Source organism: Macaca mulatta, chromosome 17, assembly GCF_049350105.2.
Source record: "Macaca mulatta isolate MMU2019108-1 chromosome 17, T2T-MMU8v2.0, whole genome shotgun sequence".
NCBI lineage: Eukaryota > Metazoa > Chordata > Mammalia > Primates > Cercopithecidae > Macaca > Macaca mulatta.
The window spans coordinates 90,453,805-90,471,682 of NC_133422.1; the positions used below are offsets into that span (position 1 = coordinate 90,453,805).

The 17,878-nt window shown below is 38.6% G+C and overlaps 1 protein-coding gene across 2 annotated transcripts in view; it reads left to right on the top strand.

The window, feature by feature from the left end:
* Positions 1-17,878, top strand: part of DNAJC3 (DnaJ heat shock protein family (Hsp40) member C3) — a 108,288-nt gene that overhangs the window by 34,749 nt on the left and 55,661 nt on the right. Inside the window, exons 1-3 of one of the 2 annotated variants that reach the window (XM_077973566.1) lie at positions 5,546-7,156; positions 9,835-9,959; positions 11,752-11,826. In XM_077973566.1, the coding sequence (XP_077829692.1) occupies positions 9,891-9,959; positions 11,752-11,826 (144 nt within the window). In that variant the 5' untranslated portion in view covers positions 5,546-7,156; positions 9,835-9,890. 2 annotated transcript variants of the gene reach the window in all.

The window sequence follows — 17,878 nt, forward strand, 5'->3', positions numbered from 1 at the left end:
AAATTGACCAACTGATTCTAAAACGTCTTATGGAAATGCAAAGGACTTCTCGAGTCACCTTGTGGACGAGATTTAAGACAACCCAAGCCAGCTCTCTTTGGTCTGTGAGAAGCATACATGTATTCTTTGCCTTGACCATGTCTGTAGACAGAGGACAGTCCAAATAGCAACCCCTTCTTCCTTCTTATGAGAGCAGAGAGCCTGCTAGTCTCTTGCCATTTAGATTTTTCGGGGATGAGTCAGATACACCAGTCAATCTACTCTGTCCTGCAAAGAGGACACTTACAAACTTTTCCAAGTGGCCCTAGATATCTCACCTTGGAAGGTAGGGGTAGCTGGCACCTGTTGGGATGTCAGGTGAAACATAAATAGTTCCACTGCAGTAGCCTGCTCTATAAATATACAGAGAACTTCTATCGTGTACTCTATGAAGCTATTAGAAAGTATAGCTTTGTGGATTACCTTGAAAAGGGAAACAGATTTTAATCTTGGACTTGCCACTGGATAATCCTGTGACATTTGTCCAGTTATGTAAGAAAACGCACACTTTAAAAAGTTACCTGCAAGTTCACAGCAGTTTTCACTGTGTCACCCATGGGAATTTTTGTGAAAATCAGATGGTAATAATGAATATAAATATTTCTTTGAAAATAGTGTACAATCACTCAGGAGGCTGAGGCAGGAGGGCTGCTTGAGCTCAGGAGTTGGAGATTGCAGTGAGCTGTGATTGTGCCACCACACTCCAGCCTGGGTGATGGAGTGAGACTCTGTCTCTCTCCTTCCCTGTCTTTTTTTTTCTTTAAAAAAAAAAAAAAAGTGCAATAGGATATATAAAGAATGTAGAAATATAATTTTTGTGTTTTCGAAAATTAAGACTTTTCTAAAAACAGGTTTGCTATAATAACGGGTTTCTTAACTATGTGACATTTCTGTTAGGAAGTTTGCATTTCAATTTCAATGACTAACTCACCTTAAAAAATAGTGGTTACTTTGCACAATAATTTGCACAAGTTTTTTCACTAAGGGCTATTTACTGTGTGACCACATCGTTACTAAGTCCACACTTTTTCTGGTGATTCAAACTGTCTTCAGTGCTGCAGCATGGCAATTTAAAATTTTTTCAGTTACTGTGTTAGAAAAAGTGTGTCTTAAAGTATTTATTCTTACCTACTACCATTAGAATATTTGCAGAAATGTATATACCTTCTACCTATTTTATACTTTATTGTTTGTTTTCTTAGTCTCACATGTATTAGAAACATCAAGGGCTATGGCATATAATTAAAGTAGTTTTAAATGACTGCTCCTTTTTTTTGTAGCTTTATCACTGCAATACAAGACTTTTTGAGACAGCTCTTTCCCAAAATTCCCAGTAAAATGTTACTATGTTCACCAAGAGGTATAAATCAGTGATGCTGAAACATGGCAATTTATTGGTGTGATTTAGTAAAGGGAGAATGTAAGTCATTGCTAGTGCATTCTGAATCTGAATAACAGGCCAGTGTGGTGGCTTACAACTGTAATTCTAGCACTTTGAGCACTTTGGAAGGCTGAGGCAGGAGGATTATTTGAGGCCAGGAGTTTGAGACCAACCTGGGCAACATTGCAAGAGCTCATCTCCACAAAAGTAAAATAAAAAAAAAAGTTAACCAGGCATGGCGGTACCCACCTGTAGTCCTAGCTACTTGGGAGGCTGAGGTGGAAGGATTGCCTGAGCCCAGGAGTTTGAGGAGGCATTGAGCTGATGGTGCCAGTGTGCTCTGGCTTGGACGACAGAGTGAAACTCTGTCTCCCAAATAAAGTGTCATTTTGTTCAATGTGATCTGGCAAGTAGCAGTGACTCTCAAATGGGATACACATCATAATTCTTTTTTTTTTTTGTTTTTTTGAGACGGAGTCTTGCTCTGTTGCCAGGCTGGAGTGCAGTGGCACGATCTCTGCTCACTGCAACCTCTGCCTCCCAGGTTCAAGCGATTCTGCCTTGGCCTCCCGAGCAGCCTGAGCAGTTAGGAGTACAGGCATGTGCCACCACGCCCAGCTAATTTTCATATTTTTAGTAGAGATGGGGTTTCACCATGTTGGCCAGGATGGTCTCGATTTCTTGACCTGATGATCCGCCCCTCCTTGGCCTCCCAAAGTGTTGGGATTACAGGCATGAGTCACTGCGCCTGGCCACACATCTTGATTTCTAGGAAGACCATTTATCATTTTAGTTCATGTAGGACACATTGTTCATAACAAACTATAGAAAATAAAGTTTAAGGCTGGGCGTGGTGGCTCACGCCTGTAACCCAGCACTTTGGGAGGGTGAGGTGGGCGGATCACCTGAGGTCAGGAGTTCGAGACCAGCCTGGCCAACATGGTGAAACCGTGTCTCTACTAAAAATACAAACAGTTAACCGGGCATGGTGGCAGCCTGTAATCCCAGCTACTTGGGAGGCTGAGGCACGAGAATTGCAGCACTGAAGACAGTTTGAATCACCAGAAAAAGTGTGGACTTAGTAACGATGTGGTCACACAGTAAATAGCCCTTAGTGAAAAAACTTGTGCAAATTATTGTGCAAAGTAACCACTATTTTTTAAGGTGAGTTAGTCATTGAAATTGAAATGCAAACTTCCTAACAGAAATGTCACATAGTTAAGAAACCCGTTATTATAGCAAACCTGTTTTTAGAAAAGTCTTAATTTTCGAAAACACAAAAATTATATTTCTACATTCTTTATATATCCTATTGCACTTTTTTTTTTTTTTTAAAGAAAAAAAAAGACAGGGAAGGAGAGAGACAGAGTCTCACTCCATCACCCAGGCTGGAGTGATGGAAAATCTTTTCCAGAATTGCTTGAACCTGGGAGGCGGAGGTTGCAGTGACCTGAGATCACGCCACTGTGCTCCAGCCTGGGCGACAGAGTGAGACTCTGCCTCAAAAAAAAAAAACCAAAAAAACAAAAAAAAAAACCAGAAAATATATTTTAAATTTTCTATTATAGTGGAATGGGAGAGTTCTCATATCTCCCTTGCAGGGCGTGCAACAGGGTTGTGGCTTCCGTCTTTGGGGCCCTGCTGCTCAAACCGTTACTGGGAACACGCAGATGGGCAGGTGAAGAGGCCGTGCGTGGGGAGCGCTTTTGGGTTCCGGCCCCATGGCAATGTCTAGGATTCCTGAAGCCCAAGTGGGCGTGTGTTACAGTGTGCTCTTTCAGCTATGCCATCTGCAGATGGCTTGTGTTAGTCAGCTCAATAGACCCTCTGCTTTCTTGCAAGGACGGGGCCAGTGTCACAGCCTGAGTTCTTGCTCAGTGTACTGGAAGAATCAGATCATATGTGGGCTGGAAGGTTAAGTGCAAGGTTTATTGAGTGGTGGAGGTGGCTCTCAGCAAGATGCGTAGGGAGCTGAAAGTGGGGGATCCCCCCAGAGTGGGAGGGTGGTCTTCTTCTGGAGTCGGGCTGCCCAGCGGCCAGACTCTTCTATGGTCACCCCCGGCTGAACTCCCCTCGGCATCCACGTCACTGTGCCGTCTGTGCTCTGCCAGTGTCTGCTGGTATGTTCTTCTTCTCCTGTAGACATCCAGTCGTTTGTGTCTGTGTCTGCTTAAGGTCTTGGATTTATATGGGTACAGTATGGGGTGCGTGGCTGGCCAGAGTGATCTTGGAAAATGCAACATTTGGGCATGAAAACAGGAGTGCCTGTTCTCACTTAGGTCTGTGGGCACAGGCCCAAGGGAGCAGCCCTCACCAGGGACCCCACCCTTCTCTACCCAGCACTTCCCTGCCCCCCTCCCATATCAATAGGATTATGCAGTAGATGATGATGGGGTGTTGTGGCCTTTTGAAACTCTTATGAGATGTGTGTTTATCAGAAAAGAACTATGGGGATAATGAATCCTGGGATCTGAAACCCTAAATTTAATAGACTTTACAGAGGGTCTTAGGTATATCTGGCACGAATGAATGTCTTAAGTGAAAGATTAAATGGTGGGCAGTGTGAAATGATCGATTTCTTCATTTACTTGGTAAGAACGCTTACATAGTTTTGCTGAATCAAAACACAAAATCCATTTCTACATTTTTATATCACTTAAACTTGTTACGGTGCTCTCTCATCACATTTCAGCCTCACTTCTGAAATGAGGACAAACATTACTGTTTACATGTACACAAAAGGAAACAAAAAGTGCTCTAGCAACTTTCTGAAGGTCATATTCCAGTTCAAAAGATTCTGAGCTATGCTACTATTTTAATGTCTGGTAAGTTCAGTAAATTGTTGAATGAAGGAGTTTAGTTGGGTGAGCTGAGCGCAAGAATAAAACTTTTTCCGTATCCAGATATGGTTTGGCTGTGTCCCCACCCAAATCTCATCTCGAATTGTAGCTTCCATAATTCCCACATATCGGAGGGACCTGGTGGGAGATAATTGAATCATGGGGGTGGTTCCCCCCATACTGTTCTCACAGTAGTGAATAAGTCTCACGAGATCTGAAGATTTTATAAATTCGCTTGGCTCTCATCTTGTCTGCTGCCGTGTAAGATGTGCCTTTTGCCGTCTGCCATGATTGTGAGACCTCCCCAGCCACATGGAACTGTGAGTCCATTAAACCTCTTTTTTTAAAAAAAATACTCAGTCTTGGGTATGTCTTTATCAGCAGCATGAAAACGGACTAATACACCAGGCCAGCGTGTTTTTCCTGTGCCTCTCACTACCACCATTTACAGCATCACTTGTAATTGGCTTTCTGATGTGTTTTCTCCATATAGTAGTTGTACTGTTTTATTCTGGCTAATTTTCTCATAATTGAATTGTTTGATAGTTTTAGGATTCTGGGTAGAGGTTAAATCCATCTCCCATAATAATAAGCTAGTATAAGGATTTGAATTATGTGGCTTAAAATGAAATATAGTATTTCCATATGTAGGCTTGCAAATAATTTACATAATGAACAATATTATATATTGGATGGATAATAGGAAAAGTACTTATTTTCAAGATTATCAAATCTTGTGTTGGTAAAAACAAAGCATGCATTTCTAAACCGAGTCTTGTTTCAGTTGCTACTTCATGCACAGTGATGTAGGAATGGACTGTACTTCCAGGAACTGTTGGTATTTTAAGATGAAGAACCAGGGAAGGCTATTTTGATTTACCATGCAAGTGACCCCATGCCTCTAAGAAAATTGAGATGGAGTCTCGCAGTGTCACCCAGGCTGGAGTGCAGTGATGTGATCTCAGCTCACTGCAACCTCCACCTTTCGGGTACAAGCGTTTCTCCTCCCTCAGCCTCTGGAGTAGCAGCGATTACAGGTGTGCACCACCATGCCTGGCTAATTTAAATATTTTTAGTAGAGACGGCGTTTCACCATATTGGCCAGGCTGGTCTTGAACTCCTGGCCTCAAGTGATCCACCCGCCTCGGCCTCCCAAAGTGCTGGTATTACAGGCATGAACCACTGTGCCTGGCCGGAAAATTGATTCTTGATTCATGTATTAAACTATTGTCATTTGGTTCTCGGAGTACAAAGAAATTCAGTTTCTCCTGCTGTATTCTCACAGTGCAGAATACGTCTGTGACCTCTGTTCATCCAAATGTGTGGGAATTTCTCTCCACCGAGTAATCCTACAGATTCTTCAGCAGACAGCGCTGGATATCATCTAATTCTGTTCAGTTCTGACACTGTCTACCTGGAGGTAGCCTAAGATCCCACAGATGGAGAGCTCAGCGCCTCAAGACCGCTCCTGACTTCCGAAGCCATTCCTAAGGCCCTGGTTGTTTTACCTGTGCTTCTGACTGACTGGCTGTAAATGAGGATTCCCATGACCCCTTCCTTGGGTTCAGTTAATTTGCTAGAGCAGCTCACAGAACTCAGGGAAACACTTAGGTTTACTGGTTTATTATGGGATATTACAGAGGATACAGATGAACAACCAAATAGATGGAAGAGATCCATAGGGCCAGGCATGTGGGAAGGGATATGGTGTTTCTTTGCCCTCTCTGAGTGTACCATCCTCCAGGAGCCTCCATGTTTTTGGCTGCATGGAAGTTCTTCCAAACCCTGTCGTTTTAGGTTTTTGTGGAAGCTTTATCACTTAGGCATGATTTATTATATCATTGGCTATTGGTAACCAATTCAACCTTCAACAACCCTAGAAGGGTAGAGGGTACTCAAAGTTCCAACCTTTTCACCTGGTAGGTTCCCCTGGCAACTACCCATCCTGAAACTATCTAGGGGTGCCCAGCTACCAACCATTTCATTAGTATACAAAAAAGTAATCACTCCAGAGATCCCGTGGGTTGCAGGAGCTGTATGTCAGGAAACTGGAAGAAGACCAAATATATATCTCATAGTACAACAGATTCTTTATTTTTGTAGGTTTGGTGTTATAAATTGCAGTTCCAATTCCGTTTCCTATCTTAAAATGCCTAAGAACTGAACAGTAAAATTAGTGAAACTGAACACTCCAGAAATACTGTATGTAGACAATTTTTGTATATGATGGGATCCTTAATACAAAAGTTAAGTCATATGCAGTCCTCTCTGGAGATTTTTTCTTCTTGGATTGGAATGGTCAGGTTTTTCCAAATAGAAATCTAATGCAGTTTACTGTATATGATGTTAATGCTGTGTAAATAATTGTTTTACTGTACTTTTTAGGGAATAATGAAAAAAGTCTGTACATGTTCAATACAGACACAGTTTTTTTTCCCCTAAATATTTTCAGTCTGAGGGTGGTTGAATCCACAGATGCGGAACCCATGAATAAAGACGGCCAAATGTGTATAAATAATTAATAATCATTGCTTAGTGTTAGGTGCAGTAAGGGAATTATAGAATGTTATGGAATTTGAGAGAATGAAAGGTTTATTTTTCCATGTATAGTCAAATAGGTCATTTGAGCTGTGCCTCAAAGATTGAGAAGGATTTGGACATATGAAATTGATGGGGTTGTGTTCTTCAGGCCTTAAATCATGGTATTTATGGTATTATTCTTTGCTTAGTGTGAATAACCCTGGATAACTTAAGTTTTTTAAAAAAATTAATGAATATAAAATTAATCCATATGCGTTGTGAAACATTTTGGAACACATGGACTGCAGGAAGAAGAAACCCCATCTCTGCATGGATAGCCACTGCTGACATGCAGTGAACTGCCTTCGGCTCTCTGGTGCGTCACTTAAATGTTAGTAATTCTTAGGTGTGAAATCATTCTATGGCCAGTTCACAAACCAAACCCATAAAATTTTAATTTATTGCACCATACAAATAAAATATAAACTGAACTGAAAAATACTGTATATCAAACATGTTCTAAATGTAGTTACTCTGTTTCCTACTCTTTGCTCAAGTTAATTACAGTATTTTGTAAGAAATATCCTATATTCAGGCTACTGATTTTGCTCTCCTGTCCTTGCCTCCTAAGGAAGTTGTTTAGTAAAGAAATTTTAGTGACGATTAGCTGGAATCATATATTTTCGTTTTTAGATTTAAGAAAAAGAAGGTTTTTTTATTGTTAAAATACCCAATTCCTTTTTAAAAAATTACAGTTTTTTCTGACTGGTTCATACTTTTACTTTTTTATTGTGGTAAAGTGCATGAAAATTTACCATTTTAACCATTTGTAAGTGTACAATTCGGTGGCATTAAGTGTGTTCAAATTGTTGGGGAGTCATCAATATCCATCTCCAGAACTTTTTCATTATCCCAAACTGAAACTCTGTATCCATTAAAAAATAGGGCCCTATTCCTAACCCTCTACACCAGCCCCTGGCAACCACTATTCTACCTTCTATCTCTATTATTTGAGTGTGTTAGGTACCTCATATGTAATATTTTCCTTTTGTGTCTTGGCTTATTTCACTTAGCATAATGTTTTTAAGGTTCATCCATGTTGTAGCATGCCTGGGAGTTTCATTTCTCTCTAAGGCTAAATGAATAACCTGTTGTATGTATAGTATATCCCACCTTTTGTTTATCCAGTCATCCACTGACGGACTTTGGGGTTGTTTCTGTCTTTGGCCTATTGTGAATAATACTGCTGTGAACAGCTGTGTTTGAATACATATTTGACCCTTGCTTTTATTTCTTTGGTATATATACACAGTAGTAGAATTACTGGACCACATGGTAATTTTACATTTAATTTTTTGAGAAATCATCTTACTGTTTTCCACAGTGGCCATACCATTTTACATCCCACCAACAGTGCCCAAGTGCTCCAATTTCTCCACACCTTGTGAACACTTGTTATTTTATCTTTTTATTTTTCATAATGGCCATCCTAATGGGTGTGAACTGGTATCTCAATGTGGTTTGTTTGTTTTTTTTGGTTTTGCTTTTTTAGTTTTTATTAGTATTTTTGTTCCCCCATGCAGATCAGTGTGGTTTTGATTTGCATTTTCCTAATGATTTGTGATGGTGAGCATCTTTTCATGTGCTCATTGGCCATTTGTATGTCTTCTTTCGTGTTTGTTTGTATAGCCTAATCTCTTTTTCTGACCCACCTTCCCCTGGCATTTTCAATTCCGTTAACAACTGTTCACAACCATAATTTTGAATGATTATGGACTGTCCTGCCATATAGATTCGCCTGTTGTAATTTTTCCAAATGACAAAAACTTTAGGAGTATAACTTTTAGGGAGTTTAATTGTGTATCTTATGATGATGAACACCTGAGCAGATAAATCTTTTATTTTTAAAAGATTGATGGCCGGCTTTTGTCAAGGTTAGTTTTAGAATTCTTTATATACTTATATTTCCAGATTGCGTTTTAGAAGGATTGTTCTGCAGAAGATTTGCTTCTGATTGAATCCACTCTTTTCTCTACTTTGTAGGTGCTAATAAGCAGAGTAAAATTAGCTCAGAAACCTAATTCATCTTTCTGCTTTCCTTACAAATGTTAACTTTTCTAGTCCCTTTCTCTAGTCTCCCTCATTTCTGTTCTCCTCCTTTGTCCTTGTACCTTTATTTCTTCACCTCCATTCTAGTTGGAGTTTGTGAGGGCGCAGAGATTATACATTCAATATATCAATTTAGTCAGAAGTTTATACATTTCTAAAACCCTGTACACTAATGTGCGTAGTCCACGTTCTTAGTATTTCACTTAGGAAAATCTCCGCAGAGACAAACTGAATTGCATACTTATAAAAGTTATGAGTTGAGGCTAGGTGCAGTGGCTCATGCCTGTAATCCCAGCACTTTGGGAAGCTGAGGTAGGAGGGTTGCTGGAGCCAGGAGTTCAAGACCAGCTTGGACAACATGGTGAGACTCTCTACAAAAAATAAAAAAAAAAAAATTAGCTGGCTGTGGTGGAATACGCCTGTTGTCCCAGCCTCTCAGAAGGCTGAGGTGGCAGGATTGCTTGAGCGTGGGAGATCAAGGCTGCAGAGGGCCATGATCATGCCACTGCACTCCAGCTTGGGTGACAAGATACTTTGTCCCCCACCCCCCCAAAAAAAGGTTATAAGTTGAATATAGTTAATATTCTAGACCAGGGGTTGGCGAACTTTTTTTCTAAAGGGCTAGACAAGTATTTTCAGCTTTGCAGCCACAGTCTTATATTTTTCTTTTGTTCTTTCTTTTTTTGGGCAACTTTTAAGAAATGTAAAAAACATTCTTAACTGAAGCCTGCGGGTTGGATGTGACTCGGGCTATAGTTGGCTGACCCCTATTCTAGGTCTGTTTGCACTGATCTTGCTAGGCAACATGACTCCTTTTTGATGATGAGATTCTTTTCTTAATGTCCGCCTTAGTAGAGTTGCAAATGCTGATACTGTCCAGGTGATTTGGTTTTTTTTTTTTTAATTTTTGAATAAATGACTAAGAGGTAATATTTTAATTTTCAGATGGTGACCCTGATAACTATATTGCTTATTATCGGAGGGCTACTGTCTTTTTAGCTATGGGTAAATCAAAAGCTGCACTTCCTGATTTAACTAAAGTGATTCAATTGAAGATGGACTTCACTGCAGTAAGTATATCTAAACTTTCTTTAAAGGGGAACTTAACAGAACTTGGTTAGAGTTAATTTGTTTCATAAGGTGAGGACTGGCATGCTAGACATAGCTGGAAGAGATCAAAGCTACAGTGATATAGTGGACTGAGGAACAAGAGAAATTCAAAGTCCCTAGAATCAAACATCAGTGTGAAAGAGAACAGTGGGTACATTAGATGGTTTTTGTTTTTTTTTTTTTTGGAAGTCTGGCAGTGATGTCAGCTTTGTGGTTTAGAAAGACAAATCTGTATGGAGGATGGAGTGTGAGGCAAGATGTGAGGCTGAGACATGAGTTGATGAAGAGGCTGAATTAAGAGGCTATCAGGTGACTGACGGCAGTTCTACTTAAGGCTGTACCAGGAAGAGTAAAGTGGGAATTACTTAATTGGGCTATGATTTGTGGTGACAATAAAATGCTAAATTAGCAGAGACATCCCCTGGAACCAATCCACAAGTTTCAGACATGGAGAAACTTGTAGCCTAGTAGGAAATCCTGATGATTGGCAGGTCACCATAAAGGTTGTGACAGACATGTGAACAGGGAGGGACTCATGAGGTAGAACTCAGGTGGGGCTTTCAGAGGCAGAATTGACAACCACTGACCAATTAGATGGTTTCAGAATTAATTTGATAACCATTTTTTATTTATTTCCTACTGTATTTCGAGAAGGATTGGAGATAACTGATTAGATATGGGGTGAATGTTTGATTTGAGATATTACTAATATTTTAAGATGGAATTCCCAAATCTCAAATATTTTTCAGATTTATCTTAAGCAAGCACAACCTTTCACAAAGATTAAATGGCTCATTTTCTTAGTATTATGATAGCTGAAATGGCTTTTTATGATAGTTTAATCTTGCTTTTTATTGATGAATTTAACAGGGTTAGGAAAATTTTATGCACTGTAAAAGTAATGTATATAGGGTTAAGTGGAATATTGATGTGGCTTCATTGGTCATACAGAGTTGGTATTCTTGAAAGAAATGGGATTATACACATTAGAAGAAGAGGAATATCAGATGAAGGGGAGAAACTGATGCATGTTAAAAGGGAAGAGGCTTTGGTAAAGTCCCAACATACGCAACTTTTACTGTAGGGCAAAAAGTATTTTAAAAAATTGAGATATAATTTATATGCCATCACACTTACCCTTTAAAAGTATTCAGTGGTTTTTAGTATATTTACAGGTTGTGCAGTGGTCACCACTAGCTACTTGTAAGACACTTTTATCACCCCCCAAAGAAACCCTGTACCTATTAGCGGTCACTCCCCATTGCTCCCCTAGCTCCTGGCAACCACTTATACATTTGTTTCATATAATATAACATCGTATACTGTTTGGCCTGTTGTGTCTGACTTCTTTCACTTAGCATAGTGTTTTCAAGGTTCATTCACGTAGCACATGTCAATATCATTCCTTTTTATGGCTGAATACTATTGTATGGATATATTTATATATTGATTTAGTTGATGGGAATTTGGTTATTTCCACTTTTTGGCTATCATTGTGAACATACATGTACAACTTTTTGTGTGGACATGTTTTCAGTTTTCTTGGGTAGAACAAAAGTATTTTTAAGGAAGCATACTTTAAGAAAAGTTATACACATTCATTGGTTCCAGGAATTATTCTTGGTGTCAAGTCAGATGTGCAATTGGAAAAATAAATATTAATAATTTGTTTATTTAGTTTTATTCTTAGTGTTTAAAAAGATTTAGAAATCTATAATATTCAAGATAATTCCCCGCCCCCTTTTTTTCTAGGCAAGATTACAGAGAGGTCACTTATTACTCAAACAAGGAAAACTTGATGAAGCAGAAGATGATTTTAAAAAAGTGGTAAGTTCAATTTGTATTTGACTCTAGGAAGATGTTATTTTGAGAGAACATATTGGACCTTTTTTATATTATGACAGTTAATAGTAATTTTATAGCTAAGAGTCAATAGTCTTAGACAGTAAGTAAATAGAGAATAGCCTGATTTGTGTATTTAAGAATCACAAATCCTGAATTACTATTTGATGGCAGACATCAAAGAATCCTGTTAACAGTTGGAAGGTAAAGCGTACCCAATAGATACATAATCTTAACTCAGTTGATACAGTTTACTTGTTCTGCTTTGTCCACTATGAGAATCTAAAGATGTCAGCTGAGCTGCTTTTAAAGCCCTTGTTAATCCTTATTGGGCTTTGGATCTGTCCTTTTGGAGACCCTTCATTTGATTTGAGGAGTAATGAAACAGATTCTTAAGGAATTTTGCAGTCATCCATTATGGCTGCTTTACAAAGTGTAAAGTGCTTTGGATTTGTTAGGGAATGTTACAGATGTTTTGTCATTGAAGGGGGTATATACTAAAAAATGATTTGGTTAGAGACACTTAGCTAGTCTTTTTATGCCCTCATTTGGCTTGTTTTAAAGACTAGCATTTTTGTTTTACATGGGTTTGTTTCTGGAGTGGTCTAGAAAGGGTATATAAGCCACTGTTTATTACTTGCATTTTTTTATAGTTTATATTGCATTTTTATAGTTACTGTGATGATAACCACTATGAAAAGAAAACTAAAATTTCTAACATTATCATAAGCCTTGTCACCACACTCTGTCATCTGTGGATAAATCAAAAAACGTTTAATTGTATTGGATCAGAAACTGCCTTGTTGTCTCAATAAAATTAGGTATCATTTTCTTTTTATCTGATCTCCCCTCCTGTTTGGGAAGATGCTTAAGAGCAGGCTCAAGGCCGGGTAGTGGGAGGTGAGAGTGCCGGAGTAACCTTTCCCTAGCCCAGGCCTTTGTTCAAAGAAGGTGTTGCATAAACATTTGTCAAATGGATGAATGAATTATAAAACATGAGAATGTGTTTCTGCTTCTAGCAGATGCTTAAATCTGTTACTTCGATTTTTTTTTCCCAATTAAACTTTAGAGTAGTCTTAGCAATAATTTAGGATATAGTTTTAGCACAAATCAATCCTTATTGAGCATTGGATGTATTCTTCTGGATAACTGAGATCTTGGTACCTTGGATATGCCTTGAGTTAATGTCTTTTCTGTGATCAATATTAAAACTTCTCAGAAACAAGGAGGTGGACTCTCACAGACTTTCTGCTTTTTAGATTGCTCTTTGGCAGTCATATTTCTGCTAGTGTGTTCTTAAAACTGCTCTTACTGTTGTTACAGGGATTCTTCCATGAGAATGTATATCTGTATTGAATTATCTTTTAGTTTTAATTGGAATTTTTATTGAGATAATTGTAGATTTTCATGCAGTGGTAAGAAATAATACAAAGAGATTACAGGTACCATTTACCCAGTTTCCTCCAATTTTGTATCTATAAATTTATCTATACTGTAAAACTACAGCACTATATCACAACCAGGATATTGACACTGATACAATATATCAATCTATTCAGATTTCCTCAGTTTTAGTAGTATTCATTTCTTTGTGGCATGTATTCCATATATTTTATCATATGTGTTGGTTCATTTACCTACCACCATAGTCAAGACACTGACTTGGTGTTCTGTTACCCTGGGATCCTTCCTGTTACCCTTTATAACCATGCCAATTTCCATCCCACCCTGCTCTGGCCTCCTAGTCATACTTTCTGGCATCTACTAATTTGATATTCATTTCTTAAATTTTGACATTTCTAAAATCTTACGTAACTGGAATCAAATGAAATCAACCTTTTAGAATTGACTTTTTTTACTCAGCATAATTTTCTGGAGATTTATCTAGGTTTTTACATATCCCACTTAGTTTGTTCCTTTTAGATGCTGATGGACATTTGGGTTGTTTCCATTTCTTGGCTATTGCAAATAAAGCTGCCGTGAACATTCTTGTACAGATGTTTGTGTGAACATGAATTTTTGTTATCCCTGGGATAAATGTCCAGGAGTGCAGTTACTGGGTTGTATGGTTATTGCATGTTTATTTTGTAAGAAAGCACCAAATTGCTTTCCAGAGTGACTGTACCATTTTACATTCCTCTGCATTCTTGCCGGCATTTGGTATTGTCATTATTTTTTATTTTGGCCATTCTGGTAGGTGTATTGCTATATTGTGGTTTTAATTTGGATTTCCCTGATTACTAATGATGTTGAACATTGTTTCCTGTGCTTATTTGCCATCTGTAAGTCCTTTTCAATGAAATTTCTGTTCTTGTTTTCTGCCCATGTTCTAATTGGCTTGTTTGCTTTTTTATTGTTGTGTTTTAAATGTCCTTTATATATTTTAGATACTTTGTTGGATACGTGGTTTGCAAATATTTTCTCTCAGTTTGAAGCTTTTCCTTTCATCCTGTTCACAGGGTGTTTTGTAGAAGAAAATGTCTAATTTTTAAATTAATACATAATATTTGTGCATATTTATGTATTTATGAGAAATATGTGATGCTTTATTATATGCATAGACTGTGTGATGATCAAGTCAGGGTATTCAGAATATCCATCACTGAATATTTTTCATTTCTTTGTGTTGGGAACATTTCACATCCTCTCTTCCAGCTATTTTGAAATAGTATATTGTTAACTACCCTACTTTGCTATTAAACATTACCTCTTATTCCTCTTCGCTGTGTTTGTACCCATTAGCCTCTCTTCATCCCCGCATCCCACTGACACACCCTTTCCAATCTCTAATGTCTGTCGTGTCTATCATCCTACTCTCTAACTCTATGAGATTAACTTTTTTTTTCTCCCACATATATGTGAGAACATGCACTGTTTGTCTTTCTGTGCCTGGCTTATATTTCTCTAATAACCTCCAGTTCCATCCATGTGGCTGCATATGAACATGATTTTAGTTCTTTTTTATGGCCAGGTAGTATCCCATTCTCATTCATTCATTCTCTTTCACTCTCTCTCTCTTTCTCTCTCTCCCCTGCTACCCCTCTCCCTCCCCTCCCCTCCCCTCTCCTTCTCCCCCTCCCTCTCTCCCTGTTCCTCTCCCCATCCTTCTCCCTCTTCCTCTCCGCATCCTTCTCCCTCTCCCTCTGCCTCTCCCCATCCTTCTCCCTCTCCCTCTCTCCACACACACACCCACACCCCATACTTACTTTATTTATTCATCTGTAGATGGGCACATTTGGTATGATTCCATATCTTTACTATTGTGAATAGCGCTGCAATAAACATGAGGGTACAGGTATCCCTTTGATATACTGATTTTGATTGTGTAGTAGTTCTATTTTTAGTTTTCTGAGAAATCTCCATGCTGTTTTACATAGTGGCTGTACTAATTTACATTCCTGCCAACAGTGTATGAGAGTTCCCTTTTCTCTGCATTCTTGCCAGCATCCGTTATTTTTTGTCTTTTTATGGTAGCCATTCTAACTGGGTGGGGTGTTCTCATTATTGTTTTGATTTGCATTTCCCTGATGATTAGTGATGTTGAACATTTTTTCATATAGCTGTTGGCTATTTGTATGCCTTTGGAGAAATGTCTGTTTATGTCCTTTGCCCATTTTTAAATGGGATTTTTTGTTTTCTTACTGTTGACTGCTTTCAGTTCCTTGTATATTCTGTGTATTAGCCGCTTGTTGGATGAATAGTTTTCATGTATGTTCTCTAGTCAACAACTTGTCTGTCCACTCTGTTGATTATGTCTTTTGCTATGCAGAGGCTTATTATTTTTACATTTTGAGTTGGGGGTCTCTGTCACCTATGCTGGAGTACAGTGGCATGATCATGGCATACTGCAGCCTCAAATTCCTGGGCTCAAGCGATCCCCCTGCCTCAGCCCCCTGAGTAACTGAGACTACAGGTGTGTATCACTAGGCCTGGCTAATTTTAAAACATTTTTTGTAGAGATGGGATCGTGCTGTGTTACCCAGGCTAGTCTTAAACTCCTGGCCTCAAGTGATCCTCCCACTTTGGCCTCCCACAGTGGTAGGTTTACAGGTGTGAGCCACCATTCCCAGCCCAGAGGCTTTTTAGTTTAATATAATACCATTTGTTTATTTTTTTCTTGCTTGTGCGTTTGAGATCTTGGCCATAAAAACTTTGTCTAGACCAGTGTCTTAAAGCGTTTTCCCCGTTTTCTTCTAGTAGCTTTATCATTTTAGGTCTTATGTTTAAGTCTTTAAGGCATTTGTGTTGATTTTTGTACTTAGAGACAGGGATCCAGTTTCAATCTGCTGCATATGGATATCCAGTTTTCACAGCACCATTAATTGAAGAGGGTGTCTGTCCTCTCCCCAATATATGTTCTCAGCCCCTTTGTTAAAAATCAGTTGCTGTAAATACATGGATTTATTTCTGGGTTCTCTAATCTGTTCCATTGATGTATGTGTCTGGTTTTATACCAGTACCATGCTGTTTTGGTCACTATAGCCTTGTAATATACTTTGAAGTCAGGTAGCCTGATGCCTCCTTGTTCTTTTTGCTCAGGATTGCTTTGGCTATTCAGGCTCTGTTTTGGTTTCATATGAATTGTATGATTGTTTTTTCTATTTCTGTGAAAAAATCCTTCACAGAAGGATATCACAGATATCCTTGAATCTGTAGATTGCTTTGGGTAGTATGGTAATTTTAACAATGTCTAATTCTGATTTGTGAGCATAGGATGTCTTACCATTTGTTTTTGTCTTTTTAAATTTCTTTCATCAGTATTTTGTAGTTTTCTTTGTAGAAGTCTTCCAATTCCTTGGTTAAATTTTCTCCTGGGAATTTTATTTTTATTATTGCTATTGTGAATGGGATTGCCTTCTTAATTTCTTTTTAACTGATTTCATTATTGGTGTATAGAGATGCTTTTGATTTTTGTATGTTGATTTTGTATCCTGAAACTTTACTGAATGAAAAAAAAAAAAGTTCTGAGAGTTTATTTTGGAGTCTTTTGGTTTTTCTAAATATAAAATCATATCATCTGCAAAGAGGGAAAATTTGACTTCATGTTTTTGAATTTGGATGCCTTTTATTTCTCCCTCTTGCCTGACTGGTCTGCCTAGGAATCCCAGTACTACATTGAGTAAGAGTGGCAAAGGTATGCATCTTTGTCTTGTTTCAGTTCTTAGAGGAAAGGCTTTCAATTTTATCCCATTCGCTATGATGTTAACTGTGGATTTGTCATAATGATCTTTATTTTGTTGAGATATGTTCCTTCTATGCCTAGTTTGTTTAGAGTTTTTGTCCTGAGGGGGGCTTTGAATTTTATCAGATGCTTTTACTGTATCTTTTGAGATGATTGTATGGTTTTTACCCTTTGTTTTGTCCATGTGATGTATCACATATTGATTTCTAAATGTTGAACCATTCTTATGTCTCTGGGATAAATCCCACTTGATCATGGTGTCTTATGTTTTCTGGTTTCGTTTTTGTTTGAGATAGGGTCTTCTTGTGTTGCCCAGGCTGGAGTGCAGTGGTGCAGACATGACTCACTGCAGCCTCAACCTACTGGGCTCAAGTGATCCTCTGGCCTGAGCCTCCTGATGAGCTGGGACCACAGGTGTGCACCACCATGCCTGGCTAATTTTTTTTTTTTTTTTTTAGCCTGGGTCGCACTTTGTTGCACAGGCTGGTCTCAAACTCCTGGGCTTAAGAGATCCTTCCACCTTGGCCTCCCAGAGTGCCAAGATTACAGGCATCAGCCACTGCACCCAGCTGGTGTCTTACCTTTTTGTCATGCGATTGGATTCAGTTTGCTAGTATTTCATTGAGGATGTTTCCATCTGTGTTCATCAAAGACATTGGCCTGTAGTTTTCTTTCTTTCTTGTGTCATTGTCTGGTTTTGGTTTCAAGGTAATTCTGGCCTCATAAAATGAGTTCGGGAGAATTCCCACCACTTCAGTTTTTGTAATAATTTGAGGAGAGTTGGTATTATTTCTCCTTTATACGTTTGGAAGAATTTGGCAATGAATCCATCCAGTCCTGGGCTTCTCTTTGTTG